Source organism: Mus caroli, chromosome 11 (genome assembly GCF_900094665.2).
Source record: "Mus caroli chromosome 11, CAROLI_EIJ_v1.1, whole genome shotgun sequence".
NCBI lineage: Eukaryota > Metazoa > Chordata > Mammalia > Rodentia > Muridae > Mus > Mus caroli.
This window is the reverse complement of record NC_034580.1, coordinates 64,071,333-64,098,738: the sequence shown is the minus strand read 5'-3', so window position 1 is coordinate 64,098,738 and position 27,406 is coordinate 64,071,333. Positions and strand designations below refer to the sequence as shown.

At 52.9% G+C, this 27,406-nt stretch overlaps 1 protein-coding gene and 1 non-coding gene across 8 annotated transcripts; both read left to right on the top strand.

The window, feature by feature from the left end:
- The first annotated feature begins 6 nt into the window (after window positions 1-6).
- On the top strand, window positions 7-26,822 carry Chd3 (chromodomain helicase DNA binding protein 3). Of its 7 annotated transcripts, none has more exons than XM_021177795.1 (40): window positions 7-257; window positions 4,610-4,722; window positions 5,270-5,440; window positions 5,704-5,828; window positions 7,336-7,622; window positions 7,854-7,984; window positions 8,121-8,271; window positions 8,419-8,612; window positions 8,877-9,107; window positions 9,269-9,472; window positions 9,606-9,817; window positions 10,382-10,513; window positions 11,301-11,400; window positions 11,749-11,940; window positions 12,080-12,280; window positions 12,569-12,706; window positions 12,988-13,109; window positions 13,265-13,438; window positions 13,707-13,848; window positions 14,009-14,140; window positions 14,980-15,097; window positions 15,280-15,404; window positions 15,585-15,816; window positions 16,121-16,287; window positions 16,750-16,927; window positions 17,323-17,388; window positions 18,322-18,407; window positions 18,567-18,700; window positions 19,221-19,365; window positions 19,522-19,684; window positions 20,772-20,884; window positions 20,999-21,134; window positions 21,244-21,345; window positions 21,534-21,662; window positions 22,242-22,350; window positions 22,904-23,036; window positions 23,288-23,483; window positions 24,462-24,625; window positions 24,834-24,960; window positions 25,623-26,822. In XM_021177795.1, the coding sequence occupies exons 1-40, from the start codon at window positions 41-43 to the stop codon at window positions 25,748-25,750; spliced, it is 6,120 nt and encodes a 2,039-aa protein (XP_021033454.1). In that variant the 5' UTR covers window positions 7-40; the 3' UTR covers window positions 25,751-26,822. The 7 variants fall into 7 exon arrangements, with proteins under 7 accessions (XP_021033454.1, XP_029339356.1, XP_021033450.1 ...); XM_029483496.1 differs by lacking the exon at window positions 7-257 and adding an exon at window positions 3,075-3,355 and having other exon boundaries at window positions 21,531-21,662; window positions 23,288-23,529; XM_021177791.2 differs by lacking the exon at window positions 7-257 and adding an exon at window positions 3,076-3,343 and having other exon boundaries at window positions 21,531-21,662; window positions 23,288-23,529.
- On the top strand, window positions 18,831-18,973 carry LOC115032715. The gene has a single exon (XR_003838333.1).
- Window positions 26,823-27,406: the final 584 nt, after the last annotated feature.

The window sequence follows — 27,406 nt, the reverse complement described above, 5'->3', positions numbered from 1 at the left end:
GGCTTCCCCTCTGAGGGACGAGGAGGAGGAGGAGGAGGAGATGGTGGTGTCGGAGGAGGAAGAAGAGGAGGAAGAAGAGGGCGACGAGGAGGAGGAGGAGGTGGAGGCGGCCGACGAGGACGATGAGGAGGAGGACGAAGAGGGAGTACTCGGGCGCGGGCCGGGCCACGACCGGAGCCGCGACCGCCACAGCCCCCCCAGCTGCCACCTCTTCCCGCCGCCGCCGCCGCCGCCGCTGCCGCCGCCCCCGCCGCCAGGTAAGCGTCCGTCCGACTCCCCGGGGCCCGAGCGGAGCCGCGGGGCCCGGCACCTACGGTTCGGCCGAGCCGAGGAGAGTCCCGGGCGCCTGGCCGGTCCAGACGGGCTCGGCGGTCCGGGCGGCGGCGGCCTTGGGGCCAGGCCTCCTCCCCTCCCCCGCCGCACCCCTCCCCCGCCGCTACCGCGGCCGCCGCCACCGCCGCCACCGCCGCCACCGCCACCGCCGCCGCCGCCGCCGCGCCCGGGCTGGAGAGCGCAGGGAGCGAGCGGCGCGCGCGGACCGGGCCACTTGGTCGCGGCTTTCGGGGGAGGAGATTTATTTTTTTCACCCTCGGCGGGGAGGGGGTAGGCAGGAAACGGCCGTGGCGAAGCCAGGGCCCCCCTCCCAGGCCGAGCGAGGGACCGCGGAGACCCCGGCGACCGGACGGCGGCGTGGGGGGAGGGGCGCGTGGGGGAGGGGCGGCCGCGTGAGCGCCCCTCGGGCCGGGCCCCGGTGGGGTCGGACTGAAGCCGAGTGGGTTCGGGGTGTGGAGCTGACTGCCACCCGACGCCCTCCGCTGGGGACTTGGGCAAGCAGAGGTGGGACAGTGGCCCGCGGACCAGCCCCTCCACCTGCAGGGACTTCGGTGCCCGCCAACTTAGGGGTGTGCGGTGGCACGCGGGGGAGGGGGCGTGCGAATGTTTGTATCGGCTGATGACCAGGGGCAGGTGGTGGCCACACTCCACGCAGACCACTTCCTGGAGTAAGACTTGGACATACTGTCCACTCCCCCCTAGCTGGCCGCCGAGGTCTCGGGTCACCTCAGATTAGAAGAGAGACAGGAGAATGTCTGGGGAGCCAGATGCCCCCGGCCCCACCCTCGTCATCTCTGCCCCGGGCTCTTTTGTGTCAAGTGCAGCCCCCATCCCCCCCTCGTGACCCCGTCAGTCTGGGGTGGCCGAACTGCCCAGCTGTGACTCTCACGTGGCTGCCATTCACTGTCACTCTCTTGATGAAACCACCCACACACCCTGACCACGTTGGGGGGCGTGAACTGCCCACCCAGCTGCTCTGTCCTGACCATCATCACTCAGCACCCTTCTCCGAGATGACAAGTCACCTGCCACTGGCGTAGGACGTCCAGCTGTGCTGGGGACAGACCCTTCTCTGGATCAGTGGCACAACTCTCAGACCACCCTCCAAGTGGAGAGCAATTTCTAGCTTCTTTAGGATAAGTGTCGCCAACCTCTGATTGGGGACATCCACACCCCCAAGTCTCTGGCGGCAGAGCAGCACACACACACCAAACTTTAAAACGTTATTTGTAAAAACTGTCTTACTGACCACTGTGACTTTTTGTCACACGTGTTGAGACAGCCTTTCCGGGGGTGGGGGGCTGTTAAAAATAATGTGTTTAATGCGTACTGGGTAAAGCCTCACCCCTAACCTCGTCAGGTTTACCTGTAAAAGAGGAAAAGTTTAGAAAAAAGTTATTCCAGCGAGCCCGCAGGATTCGCTTGGAGTCGGGGGGGGGGGGAGAATTAAAGATCCGATCCTGAGGAGAGAGAGGGCTGCCCGCAGGGCTGCCTGCGGCAAGGTGTGAAAAAGAGGGGAGAGGGGCTTGTCAGGTGAGTTAGGGCGTCGGTAACTCTCGCCTAACTGTTCTGAACTCCGGATCTGGTTTTGATCCCCGGCACTGGAAGCCTTGTAAGAGAGGAGAATGAACGAGCCTAAGGTCGAGATGGGTCTTTGTGTGGCGTCCTCCCTCCCCCTTTGCTTTCTGAATCCTTGAGAAGCGTCAAAAGCTTTTGAATTTTTATGTTTGAAATGAAATCTCACCTCCTATGTCTCCCTGGGCAATTTCATCCCCCTTCCAGCCCTCCAAGTCAAAATGACCCAGATACACCCCCTCAGATGACTTTCTGAGGTAAAACTTTCGGAAAATATTTTTAGCGTACTCATTATCCGTCTACCTCAGTGTGGGGAAAAATAAGTCTCCTCTTAAGGAGCTCTGTTCAGGCTGCCCGCCCTCGTCTCTTTCTGGAATATGAATTTGTACTCGTGAGAGCCTTCCATTGTTTTTCAGTGCGACTGCTTTGATTCTCACCATTTTTGTTTTACATTCTTACCCAAGACCAATTTTTATCCCTTCCCCCATCGCGCCAGTCTCCTTACATTGTTGAACGTTTAAAATAATAGCATTCGTGTTGGTGGGGGAAGGGAGCAGGAAGCTAAAGAAAAAAACCTCATTTCTTCTCCCTCCCCCTTCTGGCAAGTCTAGAGAAATAATATAACATAATATATAGATGTGATTCCTTGGGGGGTGGGGATGGGGGTGGGGAAATGATTGTGGGTGGTGCGGAAAATTCTGGTAGTTTCTTTGCAAAAGGTCTGAAAATACAAACCCACCTCCTGCATTCAGTACGCATGTGCGGTAGACCTATTATGGAGGTTCGTTGTGGGGGAGGGAGGGGAATTTGAGAAAAAAATAAATATAAGTGTGAGAGATTGATGGCGAGATTAGGAGAGAGGGGCGGGAGCAAGGCTCTTGCCCAGGCTCCTCCCACAGCCCTACTGCCAGACTCCGCCCTCGCCCTCCCCACCTTCCCGAGATCTGAGCCGGGAAGTGGGAGAGTCTGGGCTCGCGGCCAGCTTTGAGAAGCTGCTGAGACAGAGGTTGGGGCTTTATTACCCTCCCTTGCCTCTCCTCGCCATTCTTTCCCTCTGCTGGCCACCGACGTCGGCCTAAAACTGAGAACCTCCTGCCGGGCAGGGTGGGAAGTGGAGTTCACAGGCTTCCTCGCCCCACACACCCAGGGTGACCCAGGCGGCCCACTTCCCTGATCCTTAGCCAGTTGGCGTAGCCTGGCCTGCCCTTGCCACTTGCCCCGCGGTCGTCGTTTCCATGTTCCGCGTTAACCCAAGTCCCTAGAGTTAAGGGGAGCCAGCTGCTGGGTCTGACGTCTGACTTCCTATTACAGCCCTGGATCGGTTTTCACACACTGCCTCTGGGCAGGCAGCCCCTTTGCATGCCCACACGCCGTCCACCGTCCACCGTCTGCCATCCGAGAGTGTCTTTCCTCACAGGGACTCGGGATTGTGGAGGTAGAAGGAGAGGTAGCATCAGGTCGGAATCCCAGGCCTGGGGTGTTAATTGTGGCTAATTTTCCCTTGGCTGTTGAAGGAAGGAATATTGTGTGTCCTAGGGCGAGAGGCTGGGCCAAGCCCTGGCTTTCCCCTCTGGCTGCAGCTGCCTCTACTTGGACAAGACAGGTCTGGCTGGTTAGTCTAGTGACTGGTGGGGGTGGTAGGTAAGCCACGGCCCGTTTCTATGTGGCATTAGGGCTTAATCTTTGAGAAACAACTGTGGTCCCCAAACCTTAAGCAGACTGGCAGGGTCAGGGAGAATGGGATGGTGGGATATCAGGGAAGAACCTGCCCTGGGCCTGCCCTCTGGGGAAAGAGACAGGGCCATAGCTGTGCTGAAGCAGGTACAGGTATCTGTGTGTGTGTGTGTGTGTGTGTGAATCTGAGACTGCACATGTTAGGTGTGTCTGTGTTTATATCCTTGTTTGTGTCCCTGCAATGTGTGTCAGCATGTCTGGGACAGATTTAGAGGTGAAAGGTAAGGCGTGGGATAGAGGTGCAGCCTCCAGGAGTAGATGTGGAGGCAGGTGGGCTCCAGTCGTCCCGGAGGAGGACTGTTTAGGGAATTGCGTTGACTGCTTTTGCTGAGTTAGATGTGTTGGAGGCAGATACTGGTCCTGTGGGGAAGAGAGGATGACTGAGAATTTCTTCTGCTCCAGTGCTGTGCTGGTGTGATTATCCAAGAAAATGTAAATAGAGGCAGGCCTCCCTCTTGGCAAAAAGGATGTCAGGGCCCCAGGGTGTTAGTGTGAGAGCCCAGGTGTCCACCTCTGGCTCTCGCTCCTCAGCATCTGGCTTAGGGAGCTGCCAGCTTGTGTCTCCCTACTCCAAGTGCTGGGGTCAGGCCAGGCCAGCAGCTGGGCATGGCTTCCCCGGTTCCTGGGCAAGCTGCCAGCTGGCAAAGTGAGGGGGAAGGCAGGAGGAGCCCTGGCGAGTACTGAAAGGACCTGCCACAGTCTGCGCCGGTGGCCTACAGTCTGGTCCCTTGTTAGCAGGAGGGGAGAAGAGGGAGTGGCTTGGCTGCTCCTCCTTTCTGACCCTTGACCTCCATTCAGAACCAGGGGATCCCAGAGTACTAGAAACACTGTTTGCATCCGTTGAGGGGCAGTGAAATTTAGAGGAGTTATTGCCTTGGTTCCTAGAGAGTACCACGGTGGCAGTTAAGAAGGGGACAACGAAGGACCCTCCAAGTTTAGGTTTTTTGGTACTTTTTTTTCTTTAAAGATAAAGATGATATTCGGCTGCTGCCTTCAGCATTGGGTGTGAAGAAGCGAAAACGAGGCCCCAAGAAGCAGAAGGAAAACAAGCCAGGCAAACCTAGGAAGCGGAAGAAGCTCGTGAGTGTCCCCCGCAAGGCTCAGGCCCTTTCCCAGAGACGACATCATTCTCTCTGTTCCTGGCTACGTGGGCAGAGGGCTTCCTAGGGTCAAGAGACTTTACCCCCTCTCTCGTGTCTCCTCTGCCTCTCTTGGACTTGGAACCCTAACCCCACTTTCTCTAGCCTGGTACAGAGTCCAGTTGTCAGTGTAGCTCCCTCACCATGTGAGAGAAAGAGTTGAGAGCACACTGTCTTACTGAGGGAGGAGCTAGTGCCGTGCATGTTTGAGCCCTGGATTTAATTCCCAATACAGAGGGCAAAAGAAAACTACAGTATTAGAGGAAGCGTGTGTGAATTCAGAGCCTAGAAATCCTCTGCGTTCCTGGACAATTTATTTGACTCCCTGTGCCTCAGTTTCCTCTGAAAAAAGTGAACAAATAGAGATCAATTGCTGGTCCATGGGATAGTTGTGAAGATGGAAAGAGATAAAATATGTTTCGCAGTAAGAACAGTTCTTGGCACATGGTGAGAATGAATAAATGCTATTTTTTATTTCTCTTCCTTAGGACAGTGAAGAGGAATTTGGCTCAGAGAGAGATGAGTACCGGGAGAAGTCAGAGAGTGGAGGCAGCGAGTATGGAACTGGACCAGGTCGGAAACGAAGAAGGAAGCACCGAGAAAAAAAAGAGAAAAAAACAAAAAGAAGGAAAAGGGGAGAAGGGGATGGGGGACACAAGGTGAGTAGAGTTAGGGAGTGAGCACAGAGAGTGGCACAGGGATGGAGGAACATCGCCAGAGCTGGGCTTTGTAAGGGATGGAGGGATGCCACCAGAGCTGGGCTTTGTAGGGGATGGAGGGACACCGCCAGAGCTGGGTTTTGTAAGGGATGGGGACTGGACTGCACAGGGGAGCAGGAGACTGGTGGACACTAACAGAGGTATTAAAGGATGCTGGGAGAGGAGCCAGGGTACCCCATCTTACCATCCCGTCCCCCACTCAGCAGGTGGAGCAGAAGTCATCCGCAACCTTGCTTCTGACCTGGGGCTTAGAGGATGTGGAGCACGTGTTTTCTGAGGAGGACTACCACACACTTACCAATTACAAAGCTTTCAGTCAGTTCATGAGGTATGACAGAACCAGGAGGCCTTTCACACAAATACTTCATTATTAGGGGATGGGCCAGGCCTCTCTGGAATCTGTTTAAAATCTAAGAAAATGTGTCCTAGAGAAATTCATGGCATGTACAGAAATAATTTTAAACATATTTTCAGTCTACTCTTGGTCTGGGGTCACCCAATCCTAGCTAAGTGTCTGTCTTTCTCTAAGGTTGTGGGGACAGAGGTTATGAGTCTAGTACTAGATTAGAGAAGGTTCTAGAACTAGAGGGCAGTGAGGACAGGAAGGATTGAATCTTCTGCTCTGCCAGTTCTGTTGTTTTCCCTCTCTGTAACTTTTCTAGACTAGACCCAGGTGCCATTATTGTCCAAGAGTTTTCATTTCAAGTCTTCTTTCTAATGATTTATTTATTTATTTTATGTACATGAGGTGCTCTATCTGCATGTACACCTGCGTGCCAGAAGAGGGCATCAGATTACATTATAGATGAGCCACCATGTGGGTGCTGGGAATTGAACTCAAGACCTCTGGAAGAGCAGCCAATGCTCTTAACTTCTGAGCCACCTCTCCAGCCCCAGAACCCTTTCTTAAGCCCTAGTAAAAACAGATCATGCATTGAGAGCAGCAGGCTTCAGCTGTGGGACTCTCCAAGCAGAGACTAATGAGAATGCCTGGGGTGGGGGTGGGGTTTTCACCCAGGAGTTCCCGTGCCATGGACGTACATGCTGAGGTTTAACACAACAGTTCAGTGCCCTAGTTTCATCTTGGGCAAGTTACTTAATTTTGTAGGTGCTTGATTTTCTTTTTTTTTTTTTTTAAGATTTATTTATTATTATATGCAAGTATACTGTAGCTGACTTCAGACACACCAGAAGAGGGCATCAGATCTCATTACAGGTGGTTGTGAGCCACCATGTGGTTGCTGGGATTTGAACTTAGGACCTTTGGAAGAGCAGTCAGTGCTCTTACCCACTGAGCCATCTCGCCAGCCCTGGGGCTTGGTTTTCTTATCTGTAAAGTAGAAATACATGCTTTGTAAGAGCCGGTGTGGATTTGGTGGGCAGCTGAACGCATAGCTCAGGAATGTTGGTGCGTAGCCTCAAGGGATAATTGGTAGCAGTCCTTAGGAATGCCTTACTTACACCCCTGCTACAGTCGGTATGTTTGCCAGTACTGAGGTCATAGGTGTCCTAACAGGAGCTTACCACACCCCCTAGAGGAAAGCATGATGTCTGTCTTTTTCAAACTGTCCCAAGGGAAACTTTCTTCAGGTTCCATATAATTCAATAAAATGCAGAAAATCAAAGCAAGCATGCCATTGTGAGGGTGGGACTTGACAGGATATATTTTCCTTGTAACTTATTTTTACTTCTCTCATTACTTAAATTAATATTTTTCTTAATAGGACATACTTTCCCCATCCAGGAATGTTAGCATAGACTTAATTGATACAGGAGATGGCAGTGTTCCCAGACCATCTGTGAAGGGTCTGAGTTTTCTGTGTCTGTATTTCCAGGCCCCTAATTGCTAAGAAGAATCCTAAGATCCCGATGTCAAAGATGATGACCATCCTGGGGGCCAAGTGGAGAGAGTTCAGTGCCAATAACCCCTTCAAAGGGTCGGCAGCTGCCGTGGCGGCAGCAGCGGCAGCAGCAGCAGCAGCTGTGGCTGAGCAGGTGTCAGCTGCTGTCTCCTCAGCCACCCCCATAGCACCATCTGGACCCCCCCCTGCCCTTCCACCACCCCCTGCTCCTGAAATCCAGCCCCCACCCATCAGAAGAGCCAAAACCAAAGAGGGCAAAGGTAGGAACCCCTCTTCTTCCAGGCTCTTCCCCTGCTTTCCAGACTGCATGGCTTCGCAACTCTACAACCCTTGCTTTCCCAACGGTGATGGCTGTGGGGGAAGAGGGGGAGTGCGGCTCAGGAGAGGGAAAAGTGAAGCCATGGCCCAGTCCAGAGTCCCTGGTGGCACTCTCTCCACCAGGATGTGTCATGGCCCACGGATTTTCTCCCCTCCTCCATATTCTCATTTAGGTCCAGGCCACAAGAGGCGGAATAAGAGCCCCCGAGTGCCTGATGGACGCAAGAAGCTTCGAGGGAAGAAGATGGCGCCACTGAAAATCAAGCTAGGGCTGCTGGGTGGCAAGAGGAAGAAGGCAGGCTCGGTGAGCAACCCTGCCCGTCCCCCCAACGCAGGGTGCCAAGGGCTGAATCCAAGGCCTAGGCCATGAGGGAAGCTGGGTGGGGGTGGGGGGATTCAGGATGCCCCCTCCCTCCCTCATGGCAGCGGGGTCTGGGCAGTGTGCTTTTCAGAGTGAGGAGGGCCATGAACCAGAGGCAGAGGAGTCAGACCTGGACAGTGGTAGTGTCCATAGTGCCTCAGGCCGGCCTGATGGCCCTGTCCGTGCCAAGAAGCTGAAGCGAGGTCGGCCAGGAAGGAAGAAGAAGAAGGGTGAGGACGTCCCCTTGTGTGAGAGCCTCTCTGTGTGCCCTATTCCTTTGCTGTCTTTCTTGCTTCAGATACTCAGACCTTCTCTCTTTCCCTGAATCCCTTTCTTCTTTTCTCTGTCCCCTCTGTCTTGACTGGGGTATATGACAGTCCTGGGCTGTCCTGCAGTGGCCGGGGAGGAGGAAGTTGATGGCTACGAGACGGATCACCAGGATTACTGTGAGGTGTGCCAGCAGGGCGGGGAAATTATTCTGTGCGACACCTGCCCCCGTGCCTACCACCTCGTCTGCCTTGACCCCGAGCTTGACCGGGCTCCTGAGGGCAAGTGGAGCTGCCCCCACTGTGTGAGTACCTGCTGCCCTCACCGCCCTGCCTGCCTCTTTTCCTCTTGCTTTCTGCAGTGGTTTTCTGGGCCTCTCAGCAGTACTAGGATCCTAACTGGGTCCTTTCTTTAACCCCTTACTTGCAGAGTCATTAAGTTTGAAAAGTCGGGGTATCCTGGGTGGTAGGTCCCAGGAGACTTATGCACATCTGGGGCTCAGTCGTCCTGGTTTTCCTGTCTCTCCTTCTCTTCTTCTGTCTGTGTCTGACTGCATCTGACCTCCTAGGAGAAGGAGGGGGTGCAATGGGAGGCCAAGGAGGAGGAGGAAGAGTATGAGGAGGAAGGGGAGGAGGGAGAGAAGGAAGAAGAGGATGACCACATGGAGTACTGCCGCGTGTGCAAGGACGGCGGGGAGCTCCTGTGCTGTGACGCTTGCATCTCCTCCTACCACATCCATTGTCTGAACCCCCCACTGCCCGACATCCCCAATGGCGAATGGCTGTGCCCGAGATGTACAGTAAGTGGAACCACATCCTCCCAGCGCCACTGTTCACCCATTTCTGAGGCCCAGACACCAGCTCATCCTTCCTCAGCCCCGACCCTGTGCTGTACCTTTGTCCTACCTAACAAAGGGCTCTCTTCGCCTCCTTCTTTCCTTTTTCTCTAATGTGCCTGAAGTGTCCTGTGCTGAAGGGCCGTGTTCAGAAGATCTTGCATTGGCGATGGGGGGAGCCACCTGTGGCAGTGCCAGCACCGCAGCAGGCAGACGGGAACCCAGACGTCCCACCCCCTCGTCCTCTTCAAGGCAGATCAGAGCGAGAATTCTTTGTCAAGTGGGTGGGACTGTCCTACTGGCACTGCTCCTGGGCCAAGGAGCTTCAGGTACAAAGGCTTTTCCTTTGCCTAGGCCTCGGCTCCAGCTCCCAGGCGCCCACTCTGTCCTCTGGGCATCCAGCTCCTTTGTCATCCTAGGAGTTAAAGGCTGTTTCTTCTCTCTCCCTCTGTGCCCCAACAGCTGGAAATCTTCCACTTGGTAATGTACCGAAACTATCAACGGAAAAATGACATGGACGAGCCCCCGCCGCTGGACTACGGTTCTGGTGAGGATGATGGGAAGAGTGACAAGCGCAAGGTGAAGGACCCGCACTATGCGGAGATGGAGGAGAAGTACTACCGTTTCGGCATCAAGCCGGAGTGGATGACTGTCCACCGCATCATTAACCATAGGTGAGTCCTTGCTCTCTGCAAAGGCCCACCTGGACTATGACACTGCTCTAACTCTGGTGATAGGCCTACGTAAGCCAAATGACCGATTGAGGTTTGGTGGCTGTCTCTGCAGCTGCAGCTGCTCCTTCTAAGGAACTTGAGAAACCAGGAGGAGAGAGCTCAGCCAGCATTCTCTGTAGCATAAGGATGGGGACGGGCATGAAAACGAGCTCTCAGGAACTGGGAGACGCTTGCCAGAGCAGTGTCTACCACTGCCTAGCACTGGCTCCTTCTCACCAAAGTGTGAGCGATTAGCCGGGACATTTGACAGTTCGCTCCTGCTCAGCTTAATGCCTCGATCCAGGGCTGGCTCATTTTAGCCACTCACAAACCCTGTCTGGTGAGGGAGTGATGCTGCAGGATCTCTGGGCTGTGCTATGATGGGTATCTTACAGACCATCCTGAGAAGGCAAGCATAACAGGTGCTGTGCTTGTTGACACTGTATTTATCAGAACTTTGTGCAATGCATGATCCATATTATTTTTCTCTCCTCTTGCTCCTCTTCTTGGTCTCCTGCTCAACAGTATGGATAAAAAGGGGAACTACCACTACCTTGTGAAATGGAAGGATCTGCCTTACGACCAGTCCACGTGGGAGGAAGATGAGATGAACATCCCAGAGTATGATGACCATAAGCAGAGCTACTGGAGACACCGGTGAGGACGCCTGCTCAGCAGCCATGACAGCCAAGGGGAGGCTGCTGTTCCAGACAGACCCAGGCTAGGGTAGCAGCCTCAGCTGAGGCTTTGGGTGGGTTTGGTGGGGTAGCATAAGGAGGAACAATAAGATCTGGCCAGCTCAGAAGGATGGCCTGGGAGCTAAGAGCTCTTGTAGATGATCAAGGTTCAGCTCCTAGCACCTATATCTGGAAGCTTACAACCTCCTGTGACTCTAGATCCAGGGGACCAGACACTTTCTCCTGGTCTCTGAGGACATCCCCTGCCCCACTAAATAAATAAATAAGTAAATAAATAGATAGGTAGGTAGGTATGTAGATAGATAGATAGATAGATAGATAGATAGATAGATTAAAAGCTACATCTAAAAAGAAAGAAGAGGAAGTAAGAGCTGGTCTGAGAAATGGGTGGGGGGCTACATGGAAGAGAGTGATGGATGCTCAAGGAATCCCAGGGGTGGAGGTGGAAAGTGTAGGATAGAGCTGGCAAGATGGCTTAGTGGGTAACAGAGCCTGCCAGCAAGGCTGGCACCCGAGTTCATTCATAGGATCCAAATGGTAGAATGAGGGAACCAGTTTCTACAGTTGTCCTGTGACCTGTCCTCTGTAAATGTAATTAGAGTTTTTTTGTTGAATTTGCTTTGGAGAAAGAAAGAGAGAGGATCTGAAAGGTTTAGGCAGAGGGAGGGAGGCAGGTCTGGGATGGGTTTAGAAAAGTGGGAGAGCTCCCCAGGACAGGCCTCACTAGACACCCATTCTTTTCCCAGTGAGTTAATTATGGGTGAGGACCCCGCACAGCCTCGAAAGTATAAGAAGAAGAAGAAGGAGTTACAGGGTGATGGGCCTCCCAGTTCACCTACTAACGATGTAAGTTGTCTCTTCCCTGCCACTACAGCATTGGGACTGGAGCTGTCAGCTGCCTCTCAACAGTGGCTTTCCTCCACCATTCAGCCTTGCCCTCTCCAGAGGGGCAAGGGACTGGACCGTAGGAGTTGGGTGCTACCTGTAGTCAAAACCCAGTTCCTTACGAGCCAGCCTTTCCCAGTAGTGCTGCTTGGTGGTAATTTAGGGACTGGGGGTGGAAGGAGACTGAAGACTAGAACTCAACTCAGTCCACAGCTGAGGAAATTGGAATCCACCTTTTACCAGTGGCTAGGGCGGGGCAGAAGCACCCTCAGCTGTTCCCTTGAACCTTGCCATGTCTTGACTCCACAGCCAACAGTGAAATATGAGACTCAGCCAAGGTTCATCACAGCCACAGGCGGCACGCTGCACATGTATCAGCTGGAAGGGCTGAACTGGCTGCGCTTCTCGTGGGCCCAAGGCACTGACACGATCCTGGCGGATGAGATGGGGCTGGGCAAGACCATCCAAACCATCGTCTTTCTCTACTCACTGTATAAGGAGGTGTGTGCTGGATCCTAGGCCTCCCGAGGGGACTGAGGCCTAGCCTGGACTAGGAGGGTATAAGGCTAGGGCAGGCAGCAGGCAGACTGGTGTGCACACCCTTGAGCGGAGACTAATGGCATTCCACCTGTGACTCCAGGGCCACACAAAAGGTCCCTTCCTGGTGAGTGCTCCACTCTCCACCATCATCAACTGGGAACGAGAGTTCCAGATGTGGGCACCCAAGTTCTATGTGGTCACATACACGGGCGACAAGGACAGCCGGGCCATCATAAGAGAAAATGAGTTTTCGTTTGAGGATAATGCCATAAAAGGAGGGAAGAAAGCTTTCAAGATGAAGGTAAGTCTTTCTATCTCATGCTTTGAGACCCTCAGATCTGCCATTTCTTTGTCCCAAACAGGGATTCCTCTCCTTATCTTTGTGGCTCTGTACTCCACAGTAGATCCTCCTGGGAGCAAGTGCAGCACTATCAGCACTGGCACAGGGGTGGAAGTTAAGGCTGTGATCTGTAGTGCCTGTTCAGTGCTGAAGTTAGAATAACCGGCTTCCTGAGGGAAGAACAGGGCTGGGGATGCGGGAGTTAGTGCGTGTTAGTGGCGGATGAACGGGCAATGCTTCTGTTGGCAGAGAGAGGCACAGGTGAAGTTCCATGTCCTTCTGACATCATACGAGCTGATCACCATCGATCAGGCGGCGCTTGGCTCCATCCGCTGGGCCTGTCTTGTGGTGGATGAGGCTCATCGACTCAAGAACAACCAGTCCAAGGTGAGCGAGATCCCCACACTGCGGCCTTGGAGGCTGTGGAGGACTTGTGCCGATCCTTAAAGAAACTATAACAAAACTAGTCTGGGTTGTTGTAGGTAAGGTTCCTGTCATAGTGGAGAAAGGACCGTGCTGTAGGAGGGAACAGGCTAGGACTGGGGTCTCTGATCCCGAGGGAAATGGGAATTCACGAGCTGGCAACTGGGACAAGTTTATGAGGTGAGTCAGCCGCTTGCCACTAAAAGACATTTCTTTCCCTTGCCTGTCCTTGTCCCACTCCCTAGTTTTTCAGGGTCCTCAATGGCTACAAGATAGATCATAAGTTGTTGCTGACGGGGACCCCGCTGCAGAACAACCTGGAGGAACTCTTCCACCTTCTCAACTTCCTCACCCCAGAGAGGTTTAAGTGAGTGGCTCACTTGGGGGTCCTTGGGGGTGGGGGGGGTGGGGGAGCAGCACAAAGACTTCTAGAAGATTCATCTGACCTAGGAAAGAGAGCCCAAGGTCAGAGTCAGAGAACTTCTGTCCTTGTCTGATTTCTTCTTTCTCTGTGTCTGTTAGCAACTTGGAGGGCTTCCTGGAGGAGTTTGCCGACATATCCAAAGAGGACCAGATTAAGAAACTGCACGATTTACTGGGGCCACATATGCTTCGGAGACTCAAGGCGGATGTCTTTAAGAACATGCCAGCCAAGACCGAGCTCATTGTTCGAGTGGAGCTAAGCCCCATGCAGAAGTGAGACTTGGGACAGGCTGTCACACTTGTGGGTGGGGCTTGGGTGGTAGCTTTCCTAGAGTTGGGGCCACATTAGAAATGGTTTCTAGAAGCCCACACTTTTAATCCCAGCACTTGGGAGGCAGAGGCAGAGTCTGAGGTTAGCTTGGTCTACAGAGTGAGTTCTAGAATAGCCAGGGCTATACAGAGAAAGCCTGTTTAAAAAAATGATAAGAAGTAGGCTCCTTTATTATTCATATCTCTTGTATATCCCTACCCTGGTCTTTAGGAAATACTACAAGTACATCCTAACTCGAAATTTTGAGGCCTTGAATTCTCGAGGTGGTGGGAACCAAGTGTCCCTGCTTAACATCATGATGGACCTTAAGAAGTGCTGCAACCACCCGTACCTCTTCCCGGTGGCTGCTATGGTAGGGACAGTGAGCGGGGACAGATGGTGTGGCTGCTTCTCGGGGAGGGTCTGCCTTGGACACGGGCGGAGCTGGGTTGCCCTGGCCTCTCTGGGTGGGCACCGTAGGAGTCAGGAGGATGCTTGCTGACCCTCGTTTCTCCTAACCCCTCTCTTTTCAGGAGTCTCCTAAACTCCCCAGTGGGGCTTATGAGGGTGGGGCGCTTATTAAGTCATCAGGGAAGCTGCTGCTGCTGCAGAAGATGCTGCGCAAGCTGAAGGAGCAAGGACACAGAGTGCTCATCTTCTCCCAGGTGACCGTCCCCTCTGCTCCCTCTTGTATCTGCACACTGTTGCCATTCACCAACCAGACCTCAGTTCCTGTCCTCCTTCCTGTGGCTCTGCTAAGAAAGGCCGAGATCCTGCCCACAGCTTGTCCTGACTCAGGCAGGCAAGGTGGCGGGTGTCTGCTTTAATCCCTGAAGTTGGACTGCTGGGGCTGAAGTGAGAGACCGTGTATTCAAGTGAACAGAAAGAGCCGATGGTTGGGTTCAGTGGTACAGCACTTCCGTAGCTTGCATGAGGCTGCGGATTCGATCTCTAGCACTGGACAAACAAAAGTATAAAAGGTCTGGGCTGAGTGTGGTAGTGCATCCCTTTAATCCAGCCTGCACATAGCAAGTTCCAGGCCAGCTAGGCCTATACAGTGAGGCCTTGTCTATAAAAATGAAAGGCCTGGCATACCTGGCTCTCCTTGTCCTAAGAAGAGACTCGTATCACTTACCAGCCTTATTCGTGATGCAGCAGGGACCACAGGCCTTTTAGGATTCCGATGAAAGGTATATAGACCTCTACTTTGGAGAAAACGACACGCCAGTTTTATGTGATTTTCAAAGTATTTATATAGGTTTCTCTGAAACCTTTTCATGGGTCTCAGAGAAGCTGTGCCTTATTAGAAATGATCTTAAATCAAAAGACTTTGAGATAGAACTGGAGGGCTGGGGCTAAGTGGAGTGAGTAGACATGGGAGCGGGCAGCAGGGTGGCTCTGTTGGGGTATGGAGCCTAGGGATTGGTTGATGTAAAAGGTGCTTTGGGGAACTAGGCCTGAGCTACTGCTGTGGTCTTCTGGACTCCTGCTGTCCCTTTTTCAGATGACCAAAATGTTAGACCTTCTGGAGGACTTCCTAGACTATGAAGGCTATAAGTATGAGCGCATCGATGGTGGCATCACGGGCGCCCTCAGGCAAGAGGCCATTGATCGCTTCAATGGTGAGGAGAAAATATGGTGCTATCTAGGGACATGGAGGGCCTGAGAACACCTGCCGTGTCCTTAGGATGGGGGGTGGTGGGGGGAAGCTGGAAACTTAGACTAGCAGTTATAATGTAGTGGTTGATAGTCAGAGCATCCAGCAACCAGGGGTAAACTCAGCCTCTTACTTCTCACATCCCAGCTCCTGGTGCCCAACAGTTCTGCTTCCTCCTGTCCACCCGAGCTGGTGGCCTGGGCATCAACTTGGCCACTGCTGACACTGTCATCATCTTCGATTCTGACTGGAACCCCCATAATGACATCCAGGTGGGAACCTGCATCCTGCATCCTACATCTTGCATCCCCATCAACATTCAGCAAGTTGACATGGGTTCTTGAAGGACGTTGTCCTGCTCAGGGATGGGTCTTAGAGAGAAGACCTTTCCTGACCCTGTGTCAGCTTCTGTCACTCTCCTGGCTGACCTCCGTTTTCTCCTGCCCCTGTAGGCCTTCAGCAGAGCCCATAGGATTGGCCAGGCCAACAAAGTGATGATTTACCGGTTTGTGACCCGAGCCTCTGTAGAAGAACGAATCACACAGGTGGCTAAGAGAAAGATGATGCTGACACACCTGGTGGTGCGGCCAGGCCTGGGCTCCAAGGCTGGCTCCATGTCCAAGCAGGAGCTGGACGACATCCTTAAATTTGGCACCGAGGAGCTATTCAAAGATGAAAATGAGGGTGAGGTAGTCCCTGGGAACCCCCACCCTCCAAAAAAAAGCTCTCAAAAAACAACCCCCCCCCAAACCCTTAAAAAACCAAACTTCTCCTCTCAGCCTGTAAAGGACAAATCCCTTCTTCCTAATAGGCTGAGAGAAGGGACAGCCACCTAAGGAAATAAAGCAAAAGACACTAAGATGTGGGCCCCCAGGGAGCAGTCTCTTCCTCCAGGGCCCAGTGAGGGAGAAGAGGCATCTTACCCATCCCAGCTACACTGTGCTTGAGTTTCTGGCCAACACCTCAGGTCCTCTTCTGTCTCTGCCAGGAGAGAATAAGGAGGAGGATAGCAGTGTGATCCACTATGACAATGAAGCCATCGCTCGACTGCTGGACCGTAACCAGGATGCGACTGAGGACACGGATGTGCAGAACATGAATGAATACCTCAGCTCCTTCAAGGTGGCACAGTATGTCGTGCGTGAAGAAGACAAGGTGAGAGGCTTGGGGACCACACCCTATCTCCAAGGCCATCTCTGAAGGGCAGTGAATGCCTTTCACTACTTTTTGAAGTAGGAGTGTTCTCTTGCACTCATATTTTTGATTTATCCTCTCATCCTGGTCCCCAGCAAAAAGCAGTAGTGTACCTCAAACAGTTTATCATTTTGATAGATGAGACTGGACTTTGGAAAGGCACCTAGACACAGAAAGTTCTTGTGGTCACAGACTGGTGCTTCTGAGTCTATGGGAGTGAGCAGGGGAGCGAGGGGAGGCTTAGAGGAGGAGCCAGAACACTGCAAGGAAGAGGTGGTAGGAAGAATGTGCAGCGTCCAGAAACTGCATGCTGGGTCCAAAAGCTTCAGGCAGGATTTGGCCAGTGCAGGAGACAGGGATTGGGATGTGGCCCTGGGACGAGTTGGGAAGGAGGCTGTCAGCCTTCCCTCTGCTGCCCCTCAGATTGAGGAGATCGAGCGAGAGATCATCAAGCAGGAGGAGAACGTGGATCCTGACTACTGGGAGAAGCTACTGAGACATCACTATGAGCAGCAGCAAGAAGACCTGGCCCGCAACCTAGGCAAGGGCAAGCGGGTTCGAAAGCAGGTTAACTACAACGATGCTGCCCAGGAGGATCAAGGTGAGGGCTGCTTCTGGCAAGAGACATGAAGGGAAGGGGCGATGGATAGAGCTTCCGAGTCTGGGGCTGTCCAAAGGGAAAGGCTGGGTGATTGGGATGGATCAGGAGGACTCTTCTAAGGTCAGATGGATTCATGGGGATTTAACCATCTAGGGACTAACTACAGAGGGCTCCATGAGCACTCAGGGCTCACTGTTTAGAGTAGCTATGGCAGGAGTCACGGTGGTAAAGTATGTGTACCCAAAGGCTAAAGATGGCTCAGGATATATGACCCAGAGTCTCCAGTAGGACCAAGGACAGGGAGGAGGTGGAGAAATGTCCAAGAGGAAGACTCCAAGTGGAGAGGGCCCCAGTATGGTTACTGATTACCATCGAGTCCTCTCTGCCCCTTACAGACAACCAGTCAGAATACTCAGTGGGGTCCGAGGAAGAGGATGAAGACTTTGATGAGCGTCCGGAAGGTGGCGACTTTCTTGACTTTCTGTCTCCACTCTCTCACTTCACTTTCTAGCTTTCTTTAAGCACACTATTTTTTTAAAAACGATTTTTTTTATTTTTACTGTGTATTTTTTTACCTGTATGTATATCTGTATACTACCTGTGTGCCTGATACCTGCGGAGGCTAAAAGAGGGTGTAAGATCCACCAAAACTGGAGCTACAGATGGTTGTGAGCCACTGTATGGGCGCTGGAAATTGGACCCTGGGCTCTTAACTGCTGAGACATCTCTCTAGCCCCTGCACCCCCTATTTTTATGCAATAAAACTACTTTGGTTTTGGGTGGGAACATGGTAGCACACACTTTTAATATCATCACGGAAAGCAGGAGGACTGTGAGTTTGAGGTGTTCTCACTACACAGCCAGCCCGTGCCCCTTTGGGTAGGAAAACTGAAGCTCACACACAGGGAGGAGGTGAGGGTCATGATGTCTCCGTTGTTGAATTTGGAGCGGATAGCCCAGCTACCAGGAAGGTCAGACAGGATCGCTCAAGTCCAGGGGTTGGCGTCTTGGCCAACACAACCTCGCCTGATGGTATAAACACACACCCACACCCACACCCACACACACACACACACACACACACACACACACACAGAGACAGTGAGAGAGACAGAGAGAGAGACAGAGAGAGAGAAACCAAACAGGAAGATTAAGTCATCTCACTTTCTCATGAGTAACATGGTCTGTCAAGTATTTGTTATTAGTTTTTAAATATGGCTTCTCTTAGCCTTAGTAGGTAATAGTACTGAGAACATGCTTGAAAGAAAATTAGAGGTGAACGTGACACAGGCTAGCTAGCCCTGTGTAGTGTGTACTATGGGGATGGATATAAGGAAGATGAAAGGCTTAGAGGAGGGGGCGTCTCCACTAATCAGTGTCACCCTTACCCTTAGGCCGTCGACAGTCAAAGAGGCAGCTTCGAAATGAGAAGGACAAGCCACTGCCTCCATTGCTGGCTCGGGTTGGGGGCAACATTGAAGTGAGACTTTGGCCTGGGCACTTTGCATGATCTCTAGGGAGAAGGTGGTAGTGGTGGTGGTGGGGTGCATTGGGAACCGAGGCTGGGCCACCAGCAGTAGAGAGTACTTCAGGCTCCTAGTCATTCGTGGCCCCGCCTCTCTCCCCTACCCCACTTCAGGTACTGGGATTCAATACCCGACAAAGGAAGGCCTTCCTTAACGCTGTGATGCGCTGGGGGATGCCGCCCCAGGACGCGTTCACCACACAGTGGCTAGTGAGAGACCTGAGGGGCAAAACAGAGAAGGAGTTTAAGTGAGTGTGGGGGACTTGGGGGTGAATTGAATTGGGGCTCAGAGCTTTGGACCGTCCTTTCTTCCTATTGGCTACCATGTGATGTGACCTTACTCAGCTGATCACCACCTCCCTACCTTATGTCATTACCAGGCTCTATTTCCTGGGAGGTGGGCCTAGCCTACCCCACTTCCCCTCAGCAGAGCCTAGAGTAAAGGGGCCAGGCCTCCTCCCTATGGGAGAGAGAGGTGTTTGAAGAAGGGGCCTCCCCCCGGCCGGCCTGGCTTCACATTTACCTGGCCATGATAACCTGGCAGGAGGAGCTGGTGAACAGGATGAAATGCTGACTGATGGGGCCTAGGAGCAAAGTGCTGAGTCCCAGGAGGTGCAGTGGGGGCTGATGGGGCCAGTGAGCAAGTCAGGATGGGAGGGAGAGGCCCAGGGCTGGACTCTTGGAAGCACCTGGGAGTTGAAGCTCGGGGGTCAGTGAGCTCTGCATCTTGTGTATCTGGACCCCTCCTCTTACCCCCGTGCTTTTCAGGGCCTATGTGTCTTTGTTCATGCGCCATCTGTGTGAGCCTGGGGCAGATGGCTCCGAAACGTTCGCGGATGGGGTCCCTCGGGAGGGGCTGAGTCGCCAGCAGGTGTTGACCCGCATTGGAGTCATGTCTCTCGTCAAGAAGAAGGTATTAGTCCTTCCTCATTGGAGCATCAGGCCAACTGTTCAGTCACTGTCTTTCCTCTCTGAGCCCTGGCCAGGCTGGTGTGAGAGAGGAAACCAGAGCTTCCTACATGGCCAGTGCCAGGAACTGATCCTGGTCCCTGAAAACTTCCTTGCCCAGGTCCAAGAGTTTGAGCATATCAATGGACGCTGGTCAATGCCAGAGCTGATGCCTGACCCCAGTGCTGAGTCCAAGCGTTCTTCCAGAGCCTCCTCTCCAACCAAAACATCTCTCACCACTCCTGAGGCTTCTACAACCAACAGTCCTTGTACCTCTAAGCCTGGTAATTGGGAGTCTGGATTGGGGTGGGAGAGGTAAGCAGTGGTGGCCAGATGTCAGGGTGGAAAAATCTCTGCTTTCCCCTCTTTTTTTTTTATATATATTTTTGTTAGTTTGGTTTTTTTTTTTTTTTTTTTTTTTTTCGAGACAGGGTTTCTCTGTATAGCTCTGGCTGTCCTGGAACTCACTTTGTAGACCAGGCTGGCCTCGAACTCAGAAATCCGCCTGCCTCTGCCTCCCGAGTGCTGGGATTAAAGGCGTGCGCCACCACGCCCGGCTTTATATATATATTTTTATTAGGTATTTTCCTCATTTACATTTCCAATGCTATCCAAAAAGTCCCCAATACACTACCCCACCCACTCCCCTACCCACCCACTCCCACTTTTTGGCCCTGGCGTTCCCCTGTACTGGGGCATATAAAGTTTGCAAGTCCAATGGGCCTCTCTTTCCAGTGATGGCCGACTAGGCCATCTTTTGATACATGTGCAGCTAGAGTCAAGAGCTCTGGGGTACTGGTTAGTTCATAATGTTGTTCCACCTATAGGGTTGCTGATCCCTTTAGGTCCTTGGGTACTTTCTCTAGCTCCTCCATTGGGGGCCCTGTGATCCATCCAATAGCTGACTGTGAGCATCCACTCCTGTGTTTGCTAGGCCCCTTGCTTTCCCCTCTTATTAGGCTGTTTGTGTGATTATAGTGAGATGCATGAAGTTGGACAGCTTTATAGAGGAAGTGGGTTTATTTGGGTTCATGGTTTTGGAGGTTCCAGGTCAGCAGCTGCATCTGGGGGTGACTTTCTTGCTTGCAGAGTCCTGGGTCATGCAGGATTGTCACGTGGTGAAATGCAGAGAGCATGCATGTAGATCCTCCCCTCTCTCTTCTTAAGAGCCACCAGGATTCATCTATGGGTCCTTGTCCCATGACCTTACCTAGCCCTGATTGTCTCCTGTGAGCCACGCCTGTGAGCACTGTGGTTGGAGTCTGTTCCTGCCACTTGATTACTTTACCTTGGGCGTTAAGTCTCAACCTGTGACCCTCTAGAGGACACTTAGGTCACAGCCAGACCATAGCCCTGCGCCTTCACTCACAGCTACTCCGGCTCCAAGTGAGAAGGGAGATGGTGTGAGGACACCGCTGGACAAGGATGACACTGAGAACCAGGAAGAGAAGAACAGCAAAGTGGGGGAAAAGATGGAGACAGAGGTGTGTACACACCGGGTTCTCTCTGAGGAGATGGAGTGGAAAGTCTGGAGGGATTTTGGCATCAGGGTGCCTAGGAACTCTCTAGCTCACCTTGACTCTTCTGTCCTCCACCAGGTTGATTCTCCCAGCCCAGCCCCGTCACTGGGAGAACGGCTAGAACACAGGAAAATTCTCTTAGAGGATGAAGCACCAGGGGTACCTGGAGAGACAGAACTTGAACCTGGATACCGAGGAGACAGGGAGAAGTCTGGTGGGTGTATTATCCCACTGATGATGGGGATTTGAATTTTGGGGTTCCCTCTTCTGCACTTGGGGTGAGAGTAACAGCCTCTCTTCATATCTTCTGACTCTTCCCACAGCCTCAGAGCCAACACCAGGAGAAAGGGGGGAGGAGAAGCCATTGGATGTACAGGAACACAGGGAGAGGACGGAGGGGGAAACAGGGGATTTGGGCAAGAGAGGTAATGGGTGGAAGGACTGGATGCCTGAGTCCCTGAGGGTATCTGGGGCGGTGGAATCTGGGGAACAGATGCCTGGGTCTCGGGTGGGTAGCTGTTGGAAGAGTCAGTAGAATTGATGCATTAAGTAGTCTTGGGGCTTAGAAGGAAGTGGTCCTGAGGTGTGAGCTTTGCACTGTTTGGCCTAGCAGAAGATGTAAAAGCTGATCGGGAGCTTCGACTTGGGCCTCCTCGAGATGAGCCACGGCCCAATGGGCGCCGTGAGGAGAAGGTGGAGAAGCCGAGATTCATGTTCAACATTGCCGATGGTGGTTTCACAGGTGTGAGAAGTTGTCTGTTAACCTGCTCCTCGCTGTGGCACTGTGTCCAAGGCTGCCTGCAACGTTTAAATCCAAGTACTTTCAGTGAAATGGTGCATGCTGACAGTGAGCCTTGCAGATCTTAAGTTTCTACCAGGCTCCCATTGGTCCGTAACTTTTTTGTCTTCATCCTAAACCAGAATCCAGGATTCAGTGCGTGATTAGCTTTGCTTCTCACTTCCTAGCATCGTGCTTGCCGCCTTCTTGTAATTTAATTTTTTCAGCTTTGTTTTACATGTTACGTGTTCGCCTGCATGTATGTGTATGCACCACATATGTATAGTACCCTCAGAGGTCAGAAGATGGTACTGTATCCCCATAAGTGGAGTTACAGACAGTTGTGAGCTACCATGTTGGGGCTGTGAACCGAAGTCTGGTCCTTTGCACGAGTAACAAATATTTTTGCACACGGAGCCACCCCTGCAGCCCCTCCTACGGTTTCTGAGGAGCCTTTAGTCCTCGTCCTTACTCAGCTGTACGTGTGCACATCCGGAGTGGATGCAGGTCACACACCTGACGCATCTCGTCTGTTTTCTGCAGAGCTGCACACACTGTGGCAGAATGAGGAACGAGCAGCTATTTCCTCGGGGAAACTCAATGAGATCTGGCACCGGAGGCATGACTACTGGCTTCTGGCTGGCATTGTCCTGTATCCTTTGTCTGTAAGCAAGATTATGAAGGCTTTCTCAACTAGGAGAGAAGGTGTCAGGGTTTCTGTTGCTTGATAAACACCATGACCTAAAGCACCTTGGGGAGGAAAGGGTTGATTCATGGTACAATTTGTAGCACATCTTGCAGGGAAGTCAGGACAGAAACTAGAGGCAGGAGGCTGGGGGCAGGAGCTGATGCAGAGGCCGTGGAGGCTGCTGCTTACTGACTCCCATGGCTTGCTCAGCCTGGGTTCTTATAGAACCCAGGACCACCGCTCCAGGGGTGGCACTTCCTATAATGGGCTGGGCCTACCACATCAATCACTGATTAAGAAGATGCCCTATAGGTTTGCCTACAGCCCGACCTTATGAAGGCATTTTCTCAGCTGAGGTTCTACTTCCCAGATAATTCTAACTTTAGCCAGAGCAGAGGGGAACCACAGAGAAGAAGGGCCCACACTCAGGCCGGGGAAGCTTGTGCCACATTCTGGGGACTCACAGTCAAGTCCATGAGGTTAAATTCCTTGATAGTTCCCTTTTCTCCGTTGGTAGCCATGGCTATGCCCGGTGGCAAGACATCCAGAACGACGCTCAGTTTGCCATTATCAATGAACCATTTAAAACGGAAGCCAACAAGGGGAACTTCCTGGAGATGAAAAATAAATTCCTGGCCCGGAGGTTCAAGGTGGGGATGAGAAAGGAGAGGAGTGGGATGAAGAAGGGCCTGGCTTGGATGTGGGCTGGAAGGAATGTTAGCATCGTGAGAGTTGAGATAGCACTTGTGGCTTAGACCCAAGTGCACCTTCTGATGGAACTGGGCTCTGGATCTGTACTGTGGAGCTGGAGTTTCCTGGGCCAACAGTGGACAGAGTAGCTCTCAAGTACTGGGTCCGGTCCTTCTACTCACTTGTCTTTGCCCCTGCCCTGCACCCTTAGCTCCTGGAGCAGGCGCTGGTGATCGAGGAGCAGCTGCGGCGGGCGGCCTACCTGAACCTGTCACAGGAGCCGGCGCACCCCGCCATGGCCCTCCACGCCCGCTTTGCCGAGGCCGAGTGCCTAGCCGAGAGCCACCAGCACCTCTCCAAGGAGTCGCTGGCAGGGAACAAGCCAGCCAACGCTGTCCTGCACAAGGGTAAGGGCCGCGGTGGCCCCGCGCGGGGGAGGGCCCACAACGCTGCGTAAGTCTTCACCCCGCACCCTTCAAAACCTTCCCACACCCTTCGCCCCCTTACCCCTCTACCCTCTGAACCACTGACCTCTGACCTCTAACCCCACCTCTGACCCAGCTGGCACCCTTTTGGGTTTTAGCCTTTACCCCTTGTCTAAACCCATTCCTGATACGGTTCACACCAGGGACCAGTAGAGTACCAGTCACCTCATAAAATGGGACATGATCCCTGCGAGTGGGACCACATTGTGGCACCTGCTATGATCCTGATAGCCTTGGTTTGTGTGTATACACCGCAGATGTCCTTAGCTCTGACCCACAGGTCACTTTCTTTGTATCTCTTTCACCTTATGAAGTGAAAACAACTGCCCATCTCCCCCTGGGCGGACCCCATAAAGCTTGCCTTTGACCCTCAACCTTTTCTCCTACACCCTCCTACCTTGATAACTCTGTTAGGTCCCAGAGCCATCTTAACCACCTACAGAGCCTGGTGTAGTGCCTGACTCCTGTCCCGCCTTAGGACCTACTTCTATATAATGCTGACTCTAACTCCCTCCCCAACATGTATTAAAACTGAGTCCTTACATCATACTGTCCGCACGCCTCCTATTTCCTCCCCATCACCCCCAACCCCTAAACCTCCCTTTTCCAGTGTGGGATGTTCTGACAACCCCGACCCCATGTCTTCCAATGTCTTCCCCCTACCTCTTTTCCATACTCTTTCTTTTTCTCTGTTTCCATCTGTTCTGTGTGGCCTGCTGCTCTCCTCCTCCAAATCACTCTTCTCCTGTCTACTCTGCCATTTTGTCCTTGGCCTGTGGTCCTCTGATGTCTGTGTCCTCTCTTCCTGACTGTACTTGTCCATCTGACTGTCCCTTTTTCTGGCTCCATCTTTCTCTCCACCTTTCTCTCGCCCTTCTCTCTCTGTGGCCCGGGCCCCAGTTCTGAACCAGCTGGAGGAATTGCTGAGCGACATGAAGGCAGATGTGACCCGCCTGCCAGCCACGCTGTCCCGAATACCCCCCATCGCAGCCCGCCTTCAGATGTCCGAGCGCAGCATCCTCAGCCGGCTGGCCAGCAAGGGCACGGAGCCTCACCCCACACCGGTAACCCTCTTTTCCCTAACTCATTTTCCTGCCGGTGCCCGTTGTACATATACACAAACCTTCCATCAGAATCCTGCACGTGGAGAGAAACAGCCTGCTCCCCACGGTCTGCATCTCAAGTCTCCCTGCCTAGTAACTCTGGAGCTTCATTTTTTTCCCCTCTAAACTGTGGACTCCCTAATAACCCCAGTTTGCTCTCCTATTCCAGGCCTTTCCCCCGGGTCCATACGCCACACCTCCGGGGTACGGGGCAGCCTTCAGCGCCGCACCCGTAGGGGCCCTGGCCGCCGCAGGCGCCAATTACAGCCAGATGCCTGCAGGGTCCTTCATCACAGGTTAGACGGTGCTTCTGGTGCCTTCTTCTCCCTGACTTTATCCAAACTCCATCCCTGCTTGACTCCCTTGTCTTGCTTCAGACCTGATCCTCTTCCTTGTAAGTGTCCAGTGTTTTAGGGAGAGTTATTCTGGGTTGTTCTGTCCATCATCCCCTTGTACCCCTTCTGTCCCCATGTCAACAACCTCAACCAGGAGGCTGAGGCAGAGCAGGGTTCCTGAGAGTCCTCAGGCTAGCCTGAGCTTCTGTGAGATGCTAGCTCCAAAAGAAACCAGCTGGGTGTGGTGGTACACAGTAAATCCCAGCAACTGGGAGGCACAAACAGGTGGTTCTCTGTGAGTTCTAGTTCAAGAACAGCCAGGACCATGTAGGGAAACCCTGTCTCAAAAAAACAAGAAAGCAAAAGCCTTACCCAGCATATGGTTTCATATCGCCCACTTGAGCTTCCTCTGCCTGGTTTCCTCAAGGGGAAGTGAATGTGAATTCAGAAAAGCCAGAGAGTTAGACCTGTCACATCTTGGTTCAAGAGGAATCTAATTCTTCTACATTTATAAGAAAAATCAGAAGTGGCAGGAAATGACTTAGCAGTAAGGATAGGTTGTTCTCGGGGAGTGATATTTGGAATGTGGGGGCTGACTTTTTCTTACCTGTCTCCCCAAACAGCCACCACCAACGGCCCTCCAGTGCTGGTGAAGAAAGAGAAGGAGATGGTGGGGGCGTTGGTGTCAGACGGGCTGGGGCTGGATCGGAAGGAGCCCCGAGCAGGGGAGGTGATTTGTATAGACGACTGACTGGATCCCAGGCCTGCCCTTCACCTAGGCCCCGACCCCGGAGCCGACCCACATCTCAGGCCTTGGGGCCTGCTGCCAACCCTCCACCTTCCCCACCCCTTGGGCCACCACTGGGCTAGGAGCCCTTTTGCCCCTCTATAATGCCTCCCTTCAAGAGGACCCCTATCTCTCTCCACCTCCACACACCTTTCCCACCAAACCTTGAAGACTGTGCTGGTGTGAAGAGGTCTAGGTGGGAGATGGTTAGCAGGGTCTTCCAAGTACCTGGATGCCCCACCACCAAACATACACAGCTTCCCAATAAATGATTGTCCGGGAGGGAGGAGGTGGAGCCTCCCAGGCCTTTCTTGCAGTATCACCTCCACCTCCTGCCAAAGTGGGGGATTAGCCTTGCCTGGCCTTTAGGAACTTCTATGAGATCATCAAAGAGGAGGGGAACCTTGTTACAAAGATGAAAATAGCAGCGGGAGGAGGAAGGGAAGGGGGGGCACTGCATGGCACTCCCCCCTCCCCAAATGGAGGGTACAACAGCTACAAGTGAGAGAGAGAGAGAGCTGATTGCTGTTCACTGGCTCGGTTCCCTCCTGTGTGCCAGCATCGAGCAGTAGGAACTTCTCCTCCCCAGGGACAAGGGCACCCCACAGAGTAATGGTCGGGTGATTCTCCCAAGCCAAAGAGGAGCTCCCCAGCCTGTTCTAGGTGACCTAGAAAGGGCGGGGAGAACACAGAGGGCCAGGCATGGGGCACACCCCCATGCTGGGGCTCAGGTTTCTGGGGGACGAAATCCTCCCTCTTCAAGGCCTGGATACAGACTAAATTTGAGTAGGTCAGGCCAGGGGCCTAGTCAGGAGCCTGTCTTGCCTGTGGGACCGAGCAACACAGTGGATATCAGGCTAGGGAGATTCGGGCACATTCCCCCTCCAAGGAGGGGCCAGGGAGTGGCAGTTTGCATGGGGAGCCCCCATATCCTCCTTGCCGCCTTTCCCAGTCTTTCTCTCCCACTCCTGGGCTGTCCCAATCCCTTCTTCTGTATCAGGTTATCGGTTGTACATATAAATTATACTTTCCTTTCTGCGTGCTGTTTGCCTGGGGAGGGGAATTTTTGTGTGGAGGTAAAGTAAGGATGACTGCTTTGTACTGTTTCATCTTAATAGGTTCCCGGGGGCCCTTGCATTGTTGTTGTTGCTCTTTGGGTTTTCGAGACAGGGTTTCTCTGTAAAGCCCTGGCTGTCCTGGAACTCACTCTGTAGACCAGGCTGGCCTCGAACTCAGAAATCTGCCTGCCTCTGCCTCCCAAGTGCTGGGATTAAAGTGTGTACCACCACCACCCAGCTACTAATCCCCTTTCTACTTAGTGACTTTTCTGCATTTTTATCTCTTGAATCATTCACCAGAATAAGCACAGGATGAGCAGAGCTGGTGAGTGGTAGGGTCCCTGAGGTCCCAATGGCAGGTGCAGAGCAGAGGGAGCCGCCTGCCTGACACTGAAAGTCACCTCCCCAGAGTCAGCAGAGGTCACCACAGCACCACAGCTCCAGCTCCACTGTGGCGCAGACAGCTTGTTTTATTTTGTTTTAAAGAACTGGGATGACTGTGGTGTCCCTGAACTGCTGGACAGAACTCCGTCTTAGTCAATAACATTATTCAATAACAGTC